The 24,719-nt window shown below is 37.2% G+C and overlaps 1 protein-coding gene across 2 annotated transcripts in view; it reads right to left on the minus strand.

The window, feature by feature from the left end:
- LOC121377644 (clathrin light chain A-like) overlaps positions 1 to 9,796 on the minus strand; it is a 29,521-nt gene extending 19,725 nt beyond the window's left edge. Inside the window, exons 1-3 of one of the 2 annotated variants that reach the window (XM_041505716.1) lie at positions 9,620 to 9,796; positions 5,242 to 5,303; positions 2,339 to 2,443 (exon numbers count right to left, since the gene is read on the minus strand). In XM_041505716.1, coding sequence (XP_041361650.1) covers positions 2,339 to 2,443; positions 5,242 to 5,303; positions 9,620 to 9,773 — 321 coding nt within the window. In that variant the 5' untranslated portion in view covers positions 9,774 to 9,796. The remainder of the gene's footprint in view (positions 1 to 2,338; positions 2,444 to 5,241; positions 5,304 to 9,619) is intronic. The other variant, XM_041505717.1, reaches the window with a different exon arrangement.
- Positions 9,797 to 24,719: the final 14,923 nt, after the last annotated feature.

The raw sequence follows: 24,719 nt of genomic DNA on the forward strand, positions 1-24,719 counted from the left end.
CAGGGCTAGTAGAACTATTTACCTGTGATACTATAATATATAGAGCACTAGCCCTCTGGCTAGGCTAGTGAATGTTTGGTCAGGGCTAGTAGAACTATTTACCTGTGATACTATAATATATAGAGCACTAGCCCTCTGGCTAGGCTAGTGAATGTTTGGTCAGGGCTAGTAGAACTATTTACCTGTGATACTATAATATATAGAGCACTAGCCCTCTGGCTAGGCTAGTGAATGTTTGGTCAGGGCTAGTAGAACTATTTACCTGTGATACTATAATATATAGAGCACTAGCCCTCTGGCTAGGCTAGTGAATGTTTGGTCAGGGCTAGTAGAACTATTTACCTGTGATACTATAATATATAGAGCACTAGCCCTCTGGCTAGGCTAGTGAATGTTTGGTCAGGGCTAGTAGAACTATTTACCTGTGATACTATAATATATAGAGCACTAGCCCTCTGGCTAGGCTAGTGAATGTTTGGCCAGGGCTAGTAGAACTATTTACCTGTGATACTATAATATATAGAGCACTAGCCCTCTGGCTAGGCTAGTGAATGTTTGGCCAGGGCTAGTAGAACTATTTACCTGTGATACTATAATATATAGAGCACTAGCCCTCTGGCTAGGCTAGTGAATGTTTGGCCAGGGCTAGTAGAACTATTTACCTGTGATACTATAATATATAGAGCACTAGCCCTCTGGCTAGGCTAGTGAATGTTTGGCCAGGGCTAGTAGAACTATTTACCTGTGATACTATAATATATAGAGCACTAGCCCTCTGGCTAGGCTAGTGAATGTTTGGCCAGGGCTAGTAGAACTATTTACCTGTGATACTATAATATATAGAGCACTAGCCCTCTGGCTAGGCTAGTGAATGTTTGGCCAGGGCTAGTAGAACTATTTACCTGTGATACTATAATATATAGAGCACTAGCCCTCTGGCTAGGCTAGTGAATGTTTGGCCAGGGCTAGTAGAACTATTTACCTGTGATACTATAATATATAGAGCACTAGCCCTCTGGCTAGGCTAGTGAATGTTTGGCCAGGGCTAGTAGAACTATTTACCTGTGATACTATAATATATAGAGCACTAGCCCTCTGGCTAGGCTAGTGAATGTTTGGCCAGGGCTAGTAGAACTATTTACCTGTGATACTATAATATATAGAGCACTAGCCCTCTGGCTAGGCTAGTGAATGTTTGGCCAGGGCTAGTAGAACTATTTACCTGTGATACTATAATATATAGAGCACTAGCCCTCTGGCTAGGCTAGTGAATGTTTGGTCAGGGCTAGTAGAACTATTTACCTGTGATACTATAATATATAGAGCACTAGCCCTCTGGCTAGGCTAGTGAATGTTTGGCCAGGGCTAGTAGAACTATTTACCTGTGATACTATAATATATAGGGCACTAGCCCATGTTGCTGGGAGGACTTGTGACATTCCCAAACATTTGTCAAACACTGGAGAGGGGGGTGTGTGCATGCAACTATTGTCACTTTATGTTTGTTACGCTAACCACACATGCGACCAGTGAGACCACCTTCATGACCTAGCTGGCTCTAGTTGACTCTGTGCACTGGTGTGTGTATATAATTATATATAATGTAGGACCTACATGTACATAGTAGGTGACTGTTGGGAATCAGCTGCAAATTTCATCATCGATTCAGCTTGCACCAACCAATCAACTTTGGATTATGCAAATAGAATTATATGAACTTAAAAGGGATTTTAATTACTGTAAACCGGATTAATATTAGTAATACTTTCACAAAAATTGAGACATCACTGTAAGTACACTCTATCCCAGAAAATAATGTGTGCCGCGAACAACAGAAAATTAATATGTGTTTTTCACCCAGTTTACAGTATTAGGACCAGACCTTCAGATTTCACAATAACCAGTTCTGTGTCAGTAAAATCATGGAACCAAACTATTCAACAAAAATAATATAAACAGTTTCCTTTTTATGATCAAAAGGCATGGAACCGAAAAAGTGTTTCCCATGAAGTTTGAAATCTTATGGCCTGAGAACTATGTTCATCTTACCTAGTTCATTTTGAGAGACCATACAAATAATCAATTTTACCTTTAATGGCTATTCAATATCGATTTGTTTTATGAATACATGAAGGCAAATCCAAACCCCAGTATATTTACATCAATTCCATCACCTAAATCATAGGAACAATTACAGGTAACATTTTCCACGACAATCAGTAATAAATATTTATAATCAACCATATCGGTAGAGGCCAACTGATCAATTTTCTTTCTAATCGATCGTTGGAACCGTCACTAGTGAGTGACTGATAAAATGTGACAAAGGTAATCTCACTAGGTTGTCACCGCCATCAAACAGCCCACCAGCAGTAGAGTTATCTGCGCCGAGAGAACTGTCGCACACTGGCGCCATGCCACCATCACTTCCACCAAAGATGTCCTGAAAACACCACACAGAACACAAACATGCAGCTACATGTACACCGTCTACCGACTACAAAGTTTATAAAAGATCTCAAAACACAACATACGATGTAGAACACAAACATGCAGCTATACATTCAAGCCTCTGAAAATTGCGAGAACAATCGTTTCGTTTGTGCATCATGAATTCGCTCAAATCTAATTTTGCATAATCTATATGCTTTGCTCACATATCGAATTTAAAAGTTAAAGGTTGTTCTGTTTAACGACACCACTAGAGCACATTGATTTATTAATCATAGGCTATTAGATGTTAAAGATTTGGTAATTTTGACATATAGTCTTAGAGGAGAAACCCACTACATTTTTCCGTTAGTAGCAAGGGATCTTTTATACATGTATGCACCATCCCACAGAAAGGATAGCACATACCACAGCCTTTGATATATATATACCATCACTGACTGGAACAAGAAATAGCCCAATGGGCCTGCCGATAGAGATCGATTCTACACCGAACATGCATCAAGCAAGCGATTTACCACTGGACTACTTTCTGCCACACGTATTGAATTTAGGACTTCATTTAGATGGTCACAACAAGTTACACTCAAAGAAATTAAATTTACCTAAATTTATTTTTGACCATTTTTAATTTTGAGAGGCCTGATATACAGGTACACCACCTACACAGGCTACAGGTACAAACATTATTAAAAATGTGAAACAAAGAAACAACATGCCGTGGCCACAGGTTGGGTACTCCAACTGAAAAGCAGCAAGGGATATTCTGCATGCACATTTCACAGACCGGCTTCTGATGTACCAGTCAATAGGGCATTCACTGAGACAGTCAATAGGGCATTCACTGAGACAGTCAATAGGGCATTCACTGAGACAGTCAATACGAAAAACAAGAATTCCACAGACTTCAATGTCTCGCCTACCATAAACATATTCGGTCTCACTAATGGCTGTATGCATCCATAGATGTTCATGATGAACATTACAAAGTGTTTTGGGGAATACATGTATTTGGGTTTTATTTTTTATGTTCTGATATTATTGGTACACATTTACAAATACAGATTTTTAATCATGGCTAGTGGATTTTTAAAATCACTGATCCCATGGCTAGTGGATTATTTTAAATTCGAGAAGTGCATATTAAAAAACTATTTTCATTGATTTATTTTAGGACTTAGTTTGTGAGCAATGGAGCTAAATGCAAAAATATTTTTAAATAATGTTTCATTAATTAATTTTTAATTCTTTTTACATGCAAAACCAAGTTTCACTGATCTATGACTTACAGTTTTAAGAAACAGATTTAAACGCAAACTTTAATGTGAAACTTTTGCTTTGAAACAAAGTTTATACCTTCAGCTATATGCCAATAACAAAATACAACCAAATAATTCCATTTATTAGTAGAAACAATTTTTTTGTAAGGGGCAATATTGATAGTGTGTAACAGACTCACACGCATTAACTAGTGACATCACTGTTTCATGTGTACACATTCAACACAGAAGTTTACATGTAAATTTACCAATAATTATTTGCAGTCAACCAACAAAAAAAAAGAGATTGTGGCCAAATTATTCTGGAAACCCCTCTTGTCACACAGTACAAGATCTTTTATTAATTAGTATTCAAGAGTTAATTATGGAAAGATTATGTGCTGGATCGCTTAATTTCTAGTTATTTATTACAAAGACATGAAAAAATAACAAAATATTGTAGTTTCAATTTTGACATAGGACCTTTAATGCAAAAGTTAATGGCGTCGCTGTCGGAATAGTAATATCTGTGTCTTGCCTTTTACTTTGTAAAGACAAGACAAAACACTACAAACAAGTCCTCAGAAGGTCATTGATCCTGTGACCCCACACACCTCAGATGAGCAATTTACCACAAAGCACACAAACTCTGAGCAAAATTGCCATGCAATGAAGCAGTACAAATAAGCCACCTGGTACCTGGTACACCCATCACAAGGTTCGTACGTAACGGCAATTGCCGTACCTGCCAAATTAAGTGCCTTGGTTCATGAATAGGCTTAACCAATGGCAGTTTTCACCACTGGATTAAACTATTGCCGTTGGTTGAAGGAATAATTTTTGTTTTATAATTTTGTGTTTGGTTACAAAAGTAACTGGTTTAAAATTCTGTAGGCAGGCTCAAAATTGCCATACATGTACATTTGTAGGTGAGTACTTTGTCTAAGGCAAAAAAGTTTCAAAATTGCACCAGGTACATGTACATCAAGGGTTAGCTCTCATTAACCAGAAAAGTTTTCCAAATTACCTATTAAACTTCAAAAACTGCAGAAACCCAGTTAGTTTCTAACAAAATATCAATTATTATATAAAAATATACTGTCACATTATAAACAAAATTTGCTAAAAATAATAATTTAAGATTCACATTTGGCGAATTTGATGGGTGTCAGAACTAGCCCAAGGAATGTTCCCCTGAACACCAGAAAAACAAGTCTCTCATATCAACCAGAAAAACAAGTCTCTCATATCAACCAGAAAAACAAGTCTCTCATATCAACCAGAAAAACAAGTCTCTCATATCAACAAGAAAAACAAGAATGCAATACATCAAAGCTATGACTTTTTGATTTGAAAATTAACCATTAATTTGTTTACAGTATGAGGGTATCTTCATAAAAAAAATATATATACATGTATATTTAAAAAACCTAAAAGAAAACACACTTTTGTAAGTGATATCAATCATAAAACTAATTCAATATATGTTTATACTAGTAAGTACAGTCAGGACAACAAAAAAACACTAAACCTGGTCAGAGGTGAAATCTTGCTGTGTTCCAGACTGGTCCCCAAATGAATCAAAGTTGTTATCTGGAAAAACAAAGCATTACATGTTATGGGGTTTTCATACATGTGTTTTCAAATGGGAAACTGCTTATGCACGGTAGGCATCAGGGTCTCTGCCAGAGCGAAAAACAGGTAAAATACCATCCTCAAAAAATATTGTTTTGCAGATTTTATTATTTTTAGTTGACCTTAAGACAAACTTAATGACACTTAATGATGGTTTTAAAAATGATTATAACAATATTCTACTCATATGTGCAGCAGGATGACCCTTTGAGGAAGGATTATATACAAAGCAAAGTGAACAGAGATTATCTACATGAATATATCACTCATATGTGCAGCAGGATGACCCTTTGAGGAAGGATTATATACAAAGCAAAGTGAACAGAGATTATCTACATGAATATATCACTCATATGTGCAGCAGGATGACCCTTTGAGGAAGGATTATATACAAAGCAAAGTGAACAGAGATTATCTACATGAATATATCACTCATATGTGCAGCAGGATGACCCTTTGAGGAAGGATTATATACAAAGCAAAGTGAACAGAGATTATCTACATGAATATATCACTCATATGTGCAGCAGGATGACCCTTTGAGGAAGGATTATATACAAAGCAAAGTGAACAGAGATTATCTACATGAATATATCACTCATATGTGCAGCAGGATGACCCTTTGAGGAAGGATTATATACAAAGCAAAGTGAACAGAGATTATCTACATGAATATATCACTCATATGTGCAGCAGGATGACCCTTTGAGGAAGGATTATATACAAAGCAAAGTGAACAGAGATTATCTACATGAATATATCACTCATATGTGCAGCAGGATGACCCGTTGAGGAAGGATTATATACAAAGCAAAGTGAACAGAGATTATCTACATGAATATATCACTCTATTCCATTGGATTCATCATTTTGTCTTTTATAGCGCCATAAGCAAAAAATGTCTTTCTGGCAGAAACCCTGGGCAGCTATATTTAGTATCCTTGTACAACGTGTGATCAGGTTTTTTTTTAATGCACTTGTCATTGGAACCAGTTGATTTAAGAAGTCACTGGCAATCATTAAAAATTCAATTGCCCGACTTGCTGTCTAATTAATTAAAAACAAAACACACTAAAAGTATCCATCAGTTTAGATTAATGTTATCTGCAAATTATAGCGCAACAGTCAGTATGTAAAAATGAAGGCTGACACACATTTCACAATTTAAAGATAATTTGTAATTAGTAATTTTAATATGATATGCAGACTTGCCAACTAGGGTCTCTACAAGTACTCGGGCACAGGCCTCTGAAAATTGCGAGACCAATTGATTTGTTCGCATGTTACTCGTGCAAATCTAATTTGCGTAACCTATTTTTGTTTGTGCAAAATTTGGAACATACAACAAAAGGAAATGGGTTACCTGGATTTATCCTATAACTTACCCATGATATCCATGTCATAAACCCATATGATAATATACTTTATTAACCCGGTTAATACTGGTATGCAAATCTGCAAGGTTTCTAGGTAATTTGTTGCTGTGGATGGGCCATTTGCTTACAAGCCAACAAGACCTGTGTACCTGAGCGTAAAATTTTCAAAGATTTGTTTAAAATGCGTGACGTCAAACTAATCTGTGCTAATCGTGATGACGTCATATTATCGATGGCGGCTACTTTAGTACTGTGATTTACTAAAAAAGTAATTAGAATGTTATTTTAGAAGTGTTATAGGATAAACAGAATTCGCTACTCGTATTTTTTAATATGTAAAATATCAACCTCGTCTAGTTACTCGATATTTGTCTCGGCAGAGCCTCGACAAATACCGATTAACATAGACTCGGTTGATATTTTCCATATTAAAAAATACTCGTGACGAATCCTCTATTTATTCTTATGTAACGGATAAATGGGTCACGCAGATGTTCAATTCTCAGAGGCCTGTAGTAAGACTTGAATACCCATGCAAGGAAGAGCACTCTAATTTAATTATAAAATCATTTACATCATTTCGCCATGTCCGACACCAGTTACATTATAAGACTATGAGACCTGGAAGGAAAACAAAAGTTAAATGTGTGAAATGCAATACAATGACATGATTTGGCATTCATGTTCAGCACTGGAATTAAGAGCTCTACATAATGCTATTTTACTTAATTGTTTAGTATCATTATCATCTTAGATTCTAATGCAAGTGTCAGGTACTCTGGTCTGTGTCGAGTTTGACCCTTGAGTCCAATATTTTGGACTTGTGGAGGCCCTATTGCCAACCCATAGCTAGCAGTGATAGTAGCAATCCTGACAGAGTAGCAAATTATCTGAGCTTAGCATGTGACAAAATTATGCTGAACACAAAGACATTGTATTCATTCTGCTAATTATCAGAACGATATCTGCCATAAGATTTTTTCCCCCAGCATAATGGTGTGTGGCAAGCTTTGATGATACAGCAGTGTAAACTGTCCACAAACATCCACTGTTAGAAATTATCTCGAATCTTTTTTAAAATGCAAATGCCCATTGGTTAACATGGGTACAAAAAATTCAAAATATAAAGTTTTTCATATTGATTTTAAAAATTCAAAATATATAAAATAAAAACAAAATACTGTCAGAAAAAGACAAACTGCCCGTTGCGAGCAGGCGAGTACTTTCTGCACCCCTGGGTCAATAGTCCAGGCTGTATACATGTACATTGTAGGTAACATAGTAGCAAAAGACTGGGTCAAGCGAAAATGAAATTCTGCCAATTCCTGGGTTTATTTCTGTGACAGCAATCAATGTTAACATTCACAAACAGTTTGTTTCATTCTTTTATTTTTAAAATATATAAAGTGTGAAAGTCAATTACTGAACTTTTAGGCTGAATTGTCTTTTCACCCTACCCGCATCTCTCTCCCACAACTCTTCAAACATGTATTTTAAGTATATGACACTTGATTATTATTTTTCTTTTTTTTCTTTGTAAGAACTTTTAGTTTTTCTGGAGTGTTATAACAGAGCATAGAAAATTTTTGCCATGAGTACAGCAAACATCAACTTCATGAAGCAAATTGTGATCAAGCCATTGCAGTTGGTAAGTCTGGATATGAACTTAATACTTAGTAAACAAATAATAAATAAAGAAGGGAAATCTGTCGTAGACATACTCCGTCATATTCACTTCATTTATAAAACAGGGAGTGCTTGTGATTAAGTTGACTACATGCATCAAATGGTAACAGAGGAACAGAAAATATTTCATATTAATTTAATAAAATTCTTGTCGAAACGAGGCCAGGAGAATATTTTCATATTGAGGTTGATAATAAAAATGGTGGACATAGGGACAGAAACAGATGGGAAATATTGTACATCACAAATATTAAGGGATTACCAGTACTAGCCCAAGTATTCTGCCGTTTGAGAGCTATAGACAAACTTTTGTACAGTTATGATCATTCTGCCGACAGAGATCACTCTATAGCGAAAACGTGGAATGGCTGACAACCACACAATAGACAAAGATTCCTGCTCTAAATTCCTAATATAACAAAAAATTCTAAATTTGATACTAAATACCTTTACATTGATCATTTTTGAGTGCGCCAATAACAAATATTTTTATATAGTAAAACCTAATATACATCCTCCAGGAAAAAAAACAACAGTAATTATTCCAGTCAAGTATGTAGGTGCTGACGGGTTTCTTCCTGTAGTGTGTGTATTAGTGGTGAATAAGTGAAATATTTGTTATCGGCAAACTCGTAAATTATTAATGTAAACGTATTTAGCGTCAAACTTAGAATTATTGTTGTATTAGTGTGGGAATCTTTGTCTATTCCACGTTTTCGCTATAGAGTGATCTCCGACGGCAGAAAGCAATCATACCGTCCAAATGTCCATCTAGCTCTCGAACGGCAAAGTAAGCAGGCTATACCAGTACATACATGTAAGACATCTCTGTGACACATCCGTCTACAAAACTCACATCTAATATTCATATTAAAGAAATATACATGAGGCAATTATGTAACTGTTGACACACACCCCACCGAAGTGTTTTTACATAAATTTGTTGAACAGCTCCTATTCATCTTTTGGTGTTTTTGGAAAAGTAAAATGGAATAAGAAATGTTCAATAAGAAAAAATCACACCTAAATGTTTTTCCATTTCCATTTTGTTTTTATTTACTGTAGTATATTACTATGGGTAAAAAGCAAAAGCTATAGACAAGACTTAAAAATGCAGTGAGTCGGATTATCATTCATTCATTGACTTCTATTTTGAAAAATAAAAATAGTGGGCGGATCACACATGGCAAGATATTTTAGGTTGTTATATACTTTGCTGAGCTTGGGCTGACGAGTCTACATCAAAATTGTCATCATCAAGACCAGCCAGTTCTGTCTGTTCTCGAGCTAAAAATTCCGCTGCAGGGTCTTCCTCAGTGACCACCGTTTCTTGAACAGCACCCTCAAATTGATCGAAGTCTGCCATTTTTCTTTTGGGATGACGTCAAACCGGAAGTATAGTAGACTCGGTTAGAAGGTTGCATCATACTATATCAATTCTCATTGGTGACAAAGATGACATGTTACGTTAAACAGTTACCATCGATGTCCCAAACTGCGTTCACCTAACGACAAAAGCACAGAGCCGATATTTACGGAAAAAGTATTCTAAATTTTTCAGTTACGATACGTGAAACAAACTAGATTGCAGTCAGTTCAGGTAAAAAGCCTACAATGTGGGCGTAAAATAAAACAAATCCATTCTAGTAAACAAAAGTGAAGCACCCTGCAGTAAACAGGAACGAGTTCAACGTTACTAATTGCATTCAAGCGCATGCTTTGCAAAAAGTATCGTACGGCGCATGTGCGGTTCGTCATTTTCCCTTTTTAAGGCCGCTGTATGAAAGAAATATATGTTTCTGAAATATGTACAGTGGACGAAAACTTTGTTTCATATATTTTTTTAAATGATAAATTCAGTTTGTCAAGCGTTCCGGTCCGGTTCGCGTTTTCCCAACACCCATCGCTAAAACTTGATGCCAATACACATAGGCATTACGTCCATACCAGTGAATAGCTTGTAAAATATCAATTTTCAAATGAATTGATTCGTAATTAACACAATTTATACACTCAAAATTAGTTACAATTGTTATGAATGGATTATGAATACTAAACACACAAAAAAAATGTAACATACCTTTTGCATATCGAATATCATCATTGCCAACAAATTCTAACAATAGCTAGGGGTCTTAAAAATCATCGAAATTAAATATGGCCTTGTTGATCGGGCACGTGTGAGGTCATGCGATACGCACCAAATGTTAATTCATCTTCCTTCATTTTAAGTCAATTTCAACAAGTCATGTGGACCCGATATCAGTAATTTTAAGGAATAAACAAAAATGACTAACTAAAATTAATGGTTTTATGTGTTTGTAAAGTTTTATATTTAGATACTCACTTGTCTGAACTTTATTGTTAATAAAAGTGTTCTAGAACTGTGAAGAAAAAACTCACAAATGAACGACACGCAGACGACAACAAATTGGATGTTGATTGTGCAAACCGTGCACGAGAAAACAAACTGAACGGAGTTGGAAGCATAACGCAGTTAGGGACGTTCACGATATTGAGTAACAGCGCGAATACTTGTCAAGCCCGTATGAACGATATCTTGAATGCGGACTCAATGTCTAGTGGAGGGGCACAGTCTTTATTGGGGGCACAAGCCAGATTGTTTACTTATTTATGGAGTAGCCTAGTACAAAAACACGTAAATTGTAGTTTTCATAGGGGGGCACAGCCCCCCACCCCCACCCCCACCCCCGGTTAATACGGGCTTGCTTTTGTGTATGTAGTAGGCCTAGTGTTGGTATAAAGTGCTCCTACTGGCATAGCTAGTGGGAATTTCCCCATTAGTTCAGTTGGCAGAGCGCTGGACTCTCGTACTGAGTGGAGGTTGATGTTTCTGTTACATTTAGAGCCGATGTAGGGACTGTGTTCTTAAAGGGACAGACCCTAGTTTCAACCCGTGAAAATTGACACTAAGTTTAGTTAATCTACAAACCTGAAACACATTTGGATAAAGTTACAACTGAGTGAAACATGAGTCTGTGACTTTAAAACGGTGAACTACCCCCTGAAAACGGACTAAAACTCGACTCCATAACTCTTACTTCTCAGACGCACGTGCGTTTTTAAACATATAAGGAATGCATTTTGTGATATTAAAAACAACAGGATGACCAAAAACATTTCGAATGTACAGAAATGGATAATTTAATCAATAAGATCTAAATAATGTCTGATTTCAGTTATCAAAAACGGCTCTAACAGTAAAAAATATGTCTTAGTGTTTAAAAACTAGGGTATGTCCCTTTAACACAAGAATACAATTACAACCCAATCAGGACCCGTAACAGTTCAACTGCCCGTGGCCCACAGCTCCGGGACGTAGTTTCACTTGAGAGGGGAGTGTGTTGGTATAAAGTGCTCCTACTGGCAACAGCTAGCGGGAATTTCCCTATTAGCTCAGTTGGTAGAGTGATGAACTCTTGTACTGACAGTCTTGGTTCGAACCCCCCTCTCATAGGATTTTGAAAATGGGGGTTCCAAAATAGATTGCAGAGATATTGGGCATATATTTCTATGTTGAGTAAATATAATAATGTCAGATATCAATGTCAGATATATTAAATTGTAAAAAAAGCTATTTCAGGGAGGGGTTCGGTCGAAGCCATCGAACCCCCCCCCCCCCCCCCCCATGTACGCCCATGCCTTAGTGGTCGTTGCTTTTTCTGTTGCATGTACGTTTGTTAAACTTAGTTTGCTTTGTTTAACGACACCACTAGCTTTTGTACTGTTTATTGCGTTTTATTAGGTAAGTCTGTTTTTGTACATATTCATATCGGGTTATAGCGAAAACGGAACCAAATTGCGTTAATTCCGTTTTGGTAATGGTACCGGTGTAAACGGAATACAAGTCCGTAGGAATAGTTGTCTGCCCGGACTTAATCTCCTAGGAAAGCATGTCCTAGGTCTAATATACCTAGGAATGCAAGTCCTAGGACTTACATTCCTTAGGAATATTGGTCTGACTGCCAGGATATCAAGTCCGGGTCGGATTTGCATTCCTGGACAATCAAAATTTAAGTCCGGTGGTACACGTAGAAATTAAATTATAAATGTAAACAAAACTAAAAACAGTTTCCTTTCTGGTTTATTTAATTAACTTAGGATACTGCCGCCTCTCTTTATTTAAATATTTTCTATTTATTCCAATATTTTCCATTTATATCATTTGCAAGAGTATGTACACATTGTGTTGACCTTATTACACGAGCAGAACCAATTCATTGCGTGTTGTTCCAACTAATAAATGTTTAAGCATTAAAAGTAACTCGAAAATGATTTTCTATAATTCGAAGCATGTATTAGTACTTGCAAATAAGTATAACTTGCCATACGATATACCAACACAATAATTTTATCTGTTAGACATTATATACTGGTGTTTGATTTTTATTGCCCGAATGAAACGAAAATGTCCGAATCTGGAACACAACGTATATTTATATTCGCATTACTACCAAGACGCATATATAGGATTCAAAATAAATCAGTCTGCATTTTTACATGGATTACAACTAATATTGTGAGTAGAATGATGGAAATACATGGTGAAGATTTCAAGCCAGCTCATTTTGCCTGAAAGTGTCCATTGCCCCCCCCCCCCCCCCAGCACTGGGGAAGTGACCGCCCCCCCCCCCCCACCCCTCGACCCCACCTCCACCCAGTCTCGAACGCTTATGATGTTCCTAACGGCCAGATATAACAATACAGAGACCCTTTCCCCAACTCGTCTCTTATGCTTATAATGGTCAAAACTGCCATAAGACAGTCAGTGATAATTAATTTCAAGTGTTTTGATGCTATTTTTAATTGTCATCAATAAAAGGCAATTTTTCATGCTTATTATTCCTGTTATTTTTATATTGTAGTAGGGCCTAACTGGTCATTATAGTACTAGTTATTAGTACTAACTACTAGAACTAAGTACAGTTTTTAAAGTTTTATTTCAGGGATTTTCAGGAATCACATATATATGTAATAAGAAAAATATCGGAAATAAATTCCAGAGGACTAGGAATACTAGGATTGAAAGTCCTGTGGACTAGGAGTACCAGGAATAAAAGTCCCACGGACTTACATTCCTCGGAATGCACGTCCCACAGACTTAAATTCCTAGGAATACAAGTCCCACAGACTAGGATTCCGAGGAATGGAAGTCCGATCGGACAAAGATTAAGAAAATCACAAATAATCAGATTTTGACTTACCGTCAAAATAATATTATAAACTTATAAAACATATTATTAAAAATTATGTTGGTGTATACAGAAATTGTCTTTTGCTGTTCGCCAAATGTTAAGTTTTCTGGAGTTACCAGTTTTCATTTTCTTTTTTTTCTTTCTTTTTTTTGGGCTACATATTGTTTTCTTTAATATATATATATATATATATATATATATACACACTTCTACGTGTTGAACACATGAACACATAGCATACTTTATATCTGTAGTTGCATTTGAAAAAAGCAAGATATTCGTCCTACTTCAAAATGCGGACAAAAATGTAAGACGATTACAAAAATTCACTCACATATCTGATCCACAAGTCTATGACGGAAAAAAAAAAAATAAGTTGATACTCAAATTTAAAAATAATATTTTGACATAGAGATTTGAACCCACGATGATCTTTAAAGACTCGTACACTTATCCATCACACTACGAGGGAAGGCTGCCAAAATCTCACTTTTTTCTCGTGTCTCTCTGGCAGCTCGTGCAAATTGCAGAGTATAACAAACGGACATATAATTTGTAGAAGGAATTTAAGTCCGGTAGGAATACAAGTCCTAGGATAAAAACAACTTAAAAATAAACCAGGTATGAAAGTCCGGGTAGGACCTATGGTTTCTAAGCTATGGAGGTCCGATAGGACTACTGTTCCTACGGACCTCGGTTCCTACGGACCTGCGTTCCTTTTACACTGGTTTATCCTGATCCCTTCATATCTATATTATATACAATTTATCTATATTATTTGATTTGTATCAAAATAAATAAACCAAGTTTGTTATTTTATTATTTCTTCAGCCCCTCTTTTCTCTCTCTCTCTCTCTCTCTCTCTCTCTCTCTCTCTCTCTCTCTCTCTCTCTCTCTCTCTCTCTCTCTCTCTCTCTGTCTACCGAGTCAAATTTAAAAGTTCACAGCCTTTTCATCTTGGCTAATTAGCAAATATGACAGAAGAACGTGTTAAATAGGTATTTTTTTTATTGTGTGACGTCCAAAGAAAGAATAGGAATAAATGTTGAGTCAAAAATCTGTTCGATGTGTCCAAAGCATTCGTCAAAACCACAAACAATAAACATGGTAATTCACAAGCAGGGTCGTCTGATCAAATAACAGGCTCAGTAGCGCATATGCCCTTCATGTATACCCACAACTGCAAGGCAACGCCTCCTTATTGACTACCTGATTCGTGTAAAGACTGCATTATGGATACGGCGCCATTGTTCCACTAATGAGGCACCAAGTTCCTGCAAAGTGTGTGGAGGGTTCCCGAGAGTGTGCAGGCGTCTTCCCAGCACATCCCTGGCGTGTTCAACGGGATTCAGGTCAAGCGACCTTGAAGGCCAATCCATGATATTGATACCCGCGTTCCTCGAGTAATCCCTTGTCAAGATGGCTGTGTGGGGTCTGGCGTTGTCATGCTAAAAGATCAGGCCTGTTACCATGAGCTGCCATGAAGGGCACACGTTCCTGGGCCAGCACCTGGTCGCGGTATGCAGCAGCGTTGAGCTTGCCACGGATGACAAGAAGTCCAGAACGTCCATTTCCACAGAAAGCACCCAAACCATTACGTTTCCGCCTCCGAATTTGTCAACTTCACTGACACAACACTGAGCATGACGTTCACCACGTGGTTTCCAAACCCACTGCCTGCCATCGGCAAATGGCAGTGTGAATCTTGATTCATCACTAAACACGACTCTCTTCCATTCCTTCCGAGTCCATCGCAAGTGGTATTGTGCCCACAGTTGACGTTGACGTCGATGACATTGGGTCAAAATGGGTCCAACTTATGGGCGCCGTGCGTGGAGGTGAGCGGTTCGCAGCCGATTTCGGATCGTTTGCGCGGATACCCGACGTCTGAAAAGTTCATTACTGGTTGCTGTCGCCGTCATAAAACGGTTGCGGAGGTGACGTAACACAATATGACGGTCATCTGCCTGTCTGGAGCGATCAGCTGTGGTGCCCGTTTGTTGTACTCGTGTCCGCAGATCATAAATTGCCCGTCGACTGCAACCCAACGTTCTTGCAACGTCAGCTACTGACGTTCCCACGTGCATCATGCCGACATTTCTGAGGCATGGCATCGAAACAGGTAGTAAGAAATATCGTTTTAATGTAGTTTTCCTTTGTGTTAGACTACTGTGAGCAAGTAACGATAAAAACACGTGTGCGATTGTAGTCACGTGACCAGTGGCACGTGTAAAAACCACTTTTGCCTTAATGTCGCTGTGCACGTGCTATGGATCGGGTCACGTGGGCTGGGATGGACTTCGAATGGAGTGTAGACATTGCCATTACAATATTTATTCCTGAAAAATACCTGCTTTCAACACTCATTGACTTTATCATTAAATAGATATTTACAAAATATTTACTTGTCAGTTTATTATGTAAGAAATAATCGACGAAAATAATTTTTATTCTATTTCCGACAGTATTATACATGTAGTTTTAACACTACTAATTGGTTTTTAGTCATTGTGCACAACATACGCACACACTCACACAGGTACATACACACACAGAGATATACATACATACATGCACACATACATACACACACACACACACACACACGCAAACACACACACATGGATACGTACACACACGCGCGCAAACACACACACATACATACACTCAGACGCGCGTGTACACACGCACACACTCTCACACACACACACACACACACACACACACACACACACACACACTTTTAGTCCTCTCAATCCCGCACTACTAGTTTTAACACTACTAATTGGTTTTAAGTCATTGCACTGTGCACAGCATACGTACACGCACACGCGCACACACTAACACAGATACATATAGATATAGATATAGATAGATATATAGAGATATAGATATATATATATATATATATAGATATATATATATAGATATATATATATATATATATATATATATACACACACACACATACATACACACACATGCATACGTACACACGCGCGCAAATACACATACACTCAAAAACGCACACACACTCAGACACACTTTTAGTCCTCTCAATCCCGCACTACTAGTTTTATCACTACTAATTGGTTTTTAGTCATTGTGCACAGCATACGCACACGCACACGCACACACATAGATATATAGATCCTACAGGCAGGATAGTACATCCCACGGCCTTTGTTACACCAGTTGTAGTGCACTGGCTGGAACGAGAAATAGCCCAATGTGTTCACCGACGGGGATCGATCCTAGACCGACCGCACATCAAGCGAACGCTTTGCCACTGGGCTACGTCCCGCCTTGATCGTTAGGTGATATATGAATGGCCCCTTGCCTTTGGCAAACTCAAACCTGCCCTTTTTAGAATTGCGTCACCTTACAAAATCCTGGATCCACCCCTGCGAATTGTCTTTTGATAGCTCTGTATACATAAACATTTCTGCTTTAATTTTTTTTATAATTTTTATGCAGGTTGTTTAGTCACACTCGTGATACTGTATAAGACAATACATGTATACATGTGTTGTGGCAACTAGAGTGACGTCTTTGATATTATTAGCATGTCTCTGTGTATGCCGTACATCTTCTAATATACACAGTCTATATACGTGTGTTGCGTAATAGCGATATTTGGAATGAAGAACTGTGCTAAAAAAAATATTCATTCCCATGAAACAGTAGACGAATCATTAATTAAGTTGGACCGTAAAACATCTTATGTCACGGAAATATGTTTGACTGGAATATAAACATCTTATGTCACGGGAATATGTCTGACTGGATTAAAAACTGATATATTACAATTTATGTAGTAAATATATATGAAAATACAATTATAATAAAATGAGTATACCTCAGCCTCCCACTCACAACGATCAATTAAGTGTTATAGATTATAATGAGGATTTTGATCCAATCTAATTAAAATTAGCTCCACTATTACATGTGGATCTAACAGCACCCCGATAGAGCTCATGTCCAGTTGACCTTTCATTCGACCAATCAAAACCTTACTTGCAGAATCATGCCAGTGATTTGAAAAGAATTTGAAAATATTCGAGATTATGCCGAGGGTATACGAAACGATTCGGGTGAATTACGAAGTATGCCGGAAACTAATTTCAATATAAAATGTTATATAAAATTTGTTTCAAGACGAAAAAAACAAAAACGTGATGGTATAGCCATAAAATCTGTTTATATTAATATACAAGCAAGAGTTTATTACTGCACTCCCCCCCCCCCCCCCCCCCTCCCGTTTTTTCAATGTTGAAATAGACCAACAATTTCGCCTATGGCATAAATAGTCTCGCCTGATATTTTTAGAATTTGTATGCTCCCGAATAACGCTATAAAAGGCGAAGTGTAATTGGTCGATATTTAAATTGTTATTTATAAATGGAATGTCAGCTGGACATGGGAGTCCACGCAATGCTGTTAGATCTACTGGTGAGACCAGTAGAACTGATTTTAATCAGATTGGATTTTGATCAGTCGCCCATGCATCATACATTATATAATGTTCAGGCCTTCTGCTCCAATATGTACGGTATTGATACCGAAAATAGCATAATACTTAAGTGACTGACTAGAAATCATACCACTGCGGTTAACCTGCAGATGAGTAACCATGGCCCTTTGTCTTGCCATTCTAAGTAGTTTACCGTGCAACACTAAACTTTATTAATCTGGGTAAGTACGAATTTAAAATTGTCTCATAATCTAATATCAAATATACGCGTATGCGTATTCGAGGTAGTAGTGTAGGCTGTAGGGGCATATGTAATTCCGTGGGACTTGAATGTAAATTTATGGGCATTATGGTCAGGTATTTAAAAAAAATTAGCTGATTTAAAAAAATTGTATAATGTTTTCCTCTAGACGATGATGCAATGTTATTGTTCCACGTTTGAAGGTACTGGTCATGCTGCCTCAATTTGATATATTCAAGAAGTTTTTTTTTTTTTTTGAAAATCTTCGAGACAACCATACATCAGTCATACCTAGATTGTTAAATAATTGTTTGAAAAGTTGAATCCAAGTGTAGTTGTGTCCATTTACGGACGAGTCCTGTATCACAAATGCATGCAATAGAAAGGATAGCTTTGTTTGTTTTCCTGATACAATTGTGGCCCAGAAATGTATCATTCTTTGTTGAATAATTAGTTTAATCGGTCTGCGTCCTAGTTCTCCGTATAACATAAATATCGGTGTACCTTTTTTAACACGGAACAGGCGTCTTATGAAATTTATGTGTATGTTTTCAATGATGTCAGTGTTTTCATAACCCCATAATTCACATCCATACAGAAGAATAGGTAATACCATTGTGTCAAACAATTTTAACTTACATTCTATTGATAGGTTGTTATCTTTAGATTTAGATAAAATGAAATGCATTGCTTTTGTAGGTTGTTGGGATAAAAACATTCTTGTTGTGTTGAACCTATTTTGCTTATTAAAAGTTAAATCTAAGTATTTATATTCTTTAACGTTTTCGAGAACCTTATTTCCGATGGTAAATGTTTTCTTGTAATAATTGATTGTGCCATTTAAAAATAATATTTTTGTCTTGTTGATATTGATTTTAAGCTTCCATTTATTACAATAATTGTGAAACATGTTAAGGGTATGTTGTAAATCACGTGGGTTCGTTGCTAGGAGGGTTGTGTCGTCCGCACATAGCAGGGAAAGCAAACAAATTCCAGCTTCAAGAAATATATCGAGATCATCGACAACACGAGAGACACCAATGCAGTTTTGGCTAAGAAGATACGTTTCCAGGTCATTTAAGTATAAAGAAAATAGGACAGGTGACAAATTTTCACCTTGACGCACGCCGATGTTATATGAGAATAGTTCCGAGTATATATTGTTTGATACATTTGGTGGATAATTTTGAAAAAAATTCCATTTATATTATTGTTTAATAATTTTTGCCACAAGCAGGTTCTGGGGATCATATCAAAGGCCTTTTGAAAATCGATAAAAGCACCGTATAGTTTCTTTTTCCTATTTTGTGAATACTAAATAGATGGTCGGTAGTAGAATAGCCTTTTCTGAATGCTGTTTGGGATTCGCTCAATATGCTATGTTCGTCAATAAATGAATTTAGTCTTATGTTTAAAATTGTGGTAAATAATTTAGAACAGCAGCATAACAACGTTATTGGTCTGTAGTGTTCAGGCATCAGTCGGATTCCTTTATTTTTTAAAATCGGTTTAATAATTCCTATTAACCATTCATTAGGAAAAATACTATGGTCTAGCATAAGGTTAAATAGTTTAACGTAGATCGGGATTATCAGATCGATAGAAGATTTTATATACTCGTTTACAATGTTATCTATTCCAGTTGCTTTGCCATTTTTTCAGTTGTTTAATTGCATTTCTTATTTCGCCTTCTTCAATTTTTCTGTTTGAGATATTATCGTTATTTATATCGATATCGTCAAGATTTAATTCTCGTGATCAGATTCAGGCGGCTCTCCTTCATTGAGGTTTTTATAAAAAATTTAAAAAATATTGTATGGGTGGTAGGTTTTTCTCCTGTTTCTCGGGTTTAAAGATTTTATAAAAAGCTTTGGGTTCGTTTACTCTCAGATTTCTCATTTGCTTTTCAATTTAAAATTTCTGAATTTGGAATTAAAAAAAGTAAATTATGGGTTAATTAAGTTACAAATTAAACAGGCTGTTGACAAAAGAAGGTATTAATTGATCTTCATGATATTGTAAAGTAGTTTGGTTAAGGAAGAAGGTATATTGGTACCAGCTTATGTTCTAGTAATTTAAATATCAGAATTACTTTCAACATGCCTTTAAATACTAGTACATAAAGAGTTACCGAAATAGCTAAAATTGGACAAAGTTATCATTATAAATGTCAATAACGGACAATGGTTGGGAAAAATGGCGGCCATCTTAAAACATTACCGCCATATTGACATTTCAAGTTGCTTATTGACTGAATTTGAAGAACTCCCCAAAGAGATCATCTGTGCAAAGTTTCATGCTTGTATCGCCATTTGAAAGGTCATTTCTGTTATCTGCTCTGCCAGTAGTCCTAGTAGTAGGTGCCCATGTTTTGGGGAGGTTACCATACAATGACCCCCAGTATTTGCCACTCCCACCGTCAGAGGCCTTTTTTACTTTTCAGATGTTACATATCAGTATGTTTCTAAACATAAAAATATAAAACGATTAATATCGAAAAACTATATTAAATTTCATCTCAATAATGAACATTTGTAGGACAGTATGGCGTTCGCCTTGAAAAATGGCCGCCATACTGAAAATTCAACTGGTTCATTGATTGGATTTGACCAATCTAATTAAAATTAGCTCCACTGGTTAATTACTATTACTTGTGGATCTAACAGCACCCCGTTGGAGCTCATGTCCAGTTGACCTTTCATTCGACCAATCAAAACCTTACTTGCAACATCATGCCAGTGATTTGAAAAGAATTTGAAAACATTCGGGATTATGCCGAGGGTATACGAAATGATTCGGGTGAATTACGAAGTATGCCGGAAACTAATTTGAATATCAAATTTTATATAAAATTCCTTTCAAGACGAAAGATTCCCAGTCTGGAGCTCCACGCGGTAAGACGTGTTTGTTTCGCTTGTGCACACTGCACGTGCTTTCGTGTGCTCGATTTGGGGGTCCTTCATTTCGTTGTTTTTGTCAGCGAAATGAAGTATGCGGCCATTGGAACTGAATGAACGCTGGAACGCTTCTCGTTTCGACAGCCTGCACCACCAGGTTGGATTCTTTCTTAGCGAGATTCCTTGCCTCCACGTCATTTCTCCGTCTGACTGTCGACATGGTTTTTTTTGTGACTTGTATGACGGCCATTCTGCAGAACGCCACGGTTGTTCGCGTTTAGTCTCTACATGTCCGAGCCTGTCCTAGCAGCATTGGAAGATTGACTCTAAGAAGAAATAGGAAGCGGGGTCGGCTATACCCTAGTCTGATACTCTCTCTCGTTCAGACGGATCCGGCTTCTCAAGATCTGTATTTCAGCACAGCACTACACCTTCAACGTCTATCGACTGTCAATCTAGGGGTTTTCTTGACTAAATTTAAATTTTAACAAGGCCACTCGCGTAGACATATCGATCGAACTTTTAGATCTGCGTTCAAAATTGTATGTCGAAATTACCTTTTTTTTTATATATATATTATTAAATAGTACGATCCTCTCTTCTTTCTCTTATTTAATTTTGGACTGTCCTTCTAAAATGCTCCAAGTTATATAAATATTCGGCCGAGCAGTCAATTCTTTTTATTTTTGGCTTGCAACCTTTTTATTTATTTTTATTTATTCTATTAACTTTTTTACTAATTGCTATTTTCAAAATTCTGCCCATTTTCAATCCCCCCCCCCCCCCCCCCCCCCTTCCCGAGTCAGGCCACCGATCTTATCGGAGGTCGGACTCGGAATGGGCGTGTTCGAAACCCTAGTGGTATATGGGCACGTTAAACTAGTTATCATCATCATCAAGACGAAAAACAACCCCGTGATGGTAAAGCCATAAACTCGGTTTATACTAGTATACAATCCAGAGTTTATTGCTGCACTGGCCTGGCCTATTTAGCGGCGTGTAACGGTGATTACACTGATAACAGCGAACCCGAGTAGGCACGTATTATGTGTTCGCAGACAGGTAATCAATCTGGACGGAGATATATTAAGAGCAGTTAGTGGCGCCATATTGATTGGTATCGGTTTGATCGGCCGGTTTTCAGGGGGAAGATTTGCAGAGAGGTTTCCGGCTTAGAGGGGTTTCACTGTGTGTGTGTGTGTGTGTGTGTGTGTGTGTGTGTGTGTGTGTGTGTTGTTACGGGTGAACCACCACAATCATAAATAGAACTAATTTTACAAAGTGCTAACTCGACAAGTGCCCAACTTGTTTTATGAAAACAAGTAAACATTTAATTAATAATGACTAATTATTGATATTTTATATCTAGATATATAACACAACAAAAATTGAATAACACATATTTATATTTGTTATGAAATAAACGTTATACGTACTCTAACCACTAGAATAAAGTAATAATTATCGATCATGAACCATCCTGATGTTTGTGTTACAGGTATGACACTTAATTAAATCAAAATATACTACTAATAATATAATTGAGTTACAACCCGTCGGCGGTTAGGGAAAAAGGGCGGGGTATATATTTTACTCCATTACACCATGGGGCGAGACGTAGCCCAGTGGTACAGCGCTCGCTCGATGCGCGGTCGGTGTGGGATCGATCCCCGTCGGTGGGCCCATTGGGCTATTTCTCGTTCCAGCCAGTGCACCACGACTGGAATATCAAAGGCCGTGGTATGTACTACCCTGCCTGTGGGATGTGCATATAAAAGATCCTTGCTGCTAATCGAAAAGAGTAGCCCATGAAGTGGCGACAGCGGGGTTTTTTCTTTAATTATCTGTGTGGTCCTTAACCATATGACTGACGCCATATAACCGTAAATACAATGTGTTGAGTGCGTCGTTAAATAAAACATTTCTTTCTTTCTTTCTTTCCATTACACCATAAGTAGGTAGGTTATCTCTGGCGTAAAAACCCATTAAGTTATAGTTGCCTCATCCTTGTACGAGAGATTCGCCTAGTTAGACCACGGTTATTGCGGTCGTTGAGTGACGGGTGTAATGGTCGAAGGCGTAGCCCGAGATCTATTACACCCATCGCTCAACGGCCGCAGTAACTGTGGTCTAACTAGACGAATCTCGAGTGATGGATAAGGTAACTAGCTTGTACCACGCCCCCATTACCACGCCTTAATGACGTCACCATGGTCGCAAAAGAAGAATTACAATTTAATTTTAGCGGGTTTGAATTTTAGGTGTTATAATACATTTCAAGCCTTCTGAACAGTGTAACATGGAAAAGTGGGTGGTGTGCCATGACCTCTTGCTATAGGCGTCCTTTTTAACGCTGCTATACAGGAGGTGTCCTTTTTAAATGTTGCAACTGATAAAGTATTGTAATGAAAAATGAAACAAAACTATTTAATATTTAATTTTTGTTCGTTTGGGGGTTTTTTTGAAAGAAAATAATTATTTTATATTTGCTGATTTATATTGTAACTTTATTACTAATGTTAGTGAAAGTGTTACTTTTTAAAACAATGTTCTAATTTACTTCCTGCTGAACTGTATGTGACCTGTAGGCGTAACTTTCATCAGCCAATTCAGCAATCGCTAAAATGTAGGTTAGACACGCCCGTGATCTAACTATGGGATACACCACTAGTAAAATCAAAGAGACCGACACCAAAGCGTGGTACAATAATTACAAATAATTATTATTCATACTCCCTACGCATATATAATTTGGGATAGGCAAGTTACTCTGGTCCATAAACACACTAAATAAAAGTACCAGGCTATAACACACTGTGTGCCAGACTAAACAAAAATACAACAGTATCTACCACATACCATGCCGGTGTAAAAGGAACGCAGGTCCGTAGGACCTCGGTTCCTAGGAATAGTAGTCCTATCGGACCTCCATAGCTTAAGAACCATAGTCCTACCTGGACTTTCGTACCTGATTTATTTTTAAGTTGTTTTTATCCTAGGACTTGTATTCCTACCGGACTTAAATTCCTTCTACAACAGTGACAGAAATACTAGTCCGGCAAATTAGATGTCCGTTTGTTATACTCTGCAATTTGCACGAGCTGCCAGAAAGACACGAGAAAAAAAGTGAGGTTTTAGCAGCCTTCTCTCGTAGTGTGATGGATAAGTGTTCGAGTCTCTTAATATTGTTGTGGGTTCAAATCACCATGTCAAAAAATATTTTTAAGTTTGAGTATCAACTTAATAAAAAAAATTACGTCACAGACTTGTGGATCGGACACGTGAGTGAATTTTTGTAATCGTCTTACATTTTTGTTAGCATATTAAAGTAGGACGAATATCTTGCTTTTTCAAAAGTATATAATGCAACTACAGATATAAAGTAGGCAATGTGCTCATGTGTTCAACACGAAGAAATATACCCCCACCCCCACACCCCTCAATATGTAGCCCAAAATTGTTTTTAAAATATATATATATG

The sequence above is a fragment of the Gigantopelta aegis genome, chromosome 7, assembly GCF_016097555.1.
Source record: "Gigantopelta aegis isolate Gae_Host chromosome 7, Gae_host_genome, whole genome shotgun sequence".
NCBI classification, from domain to species: domain Eukaryota; kingdom Metazoa; phylum Mollusca; class Gastropoda; order Neomphalida; family Peltospiridae; genus Gigantopelta; species Gigantopelta aegis.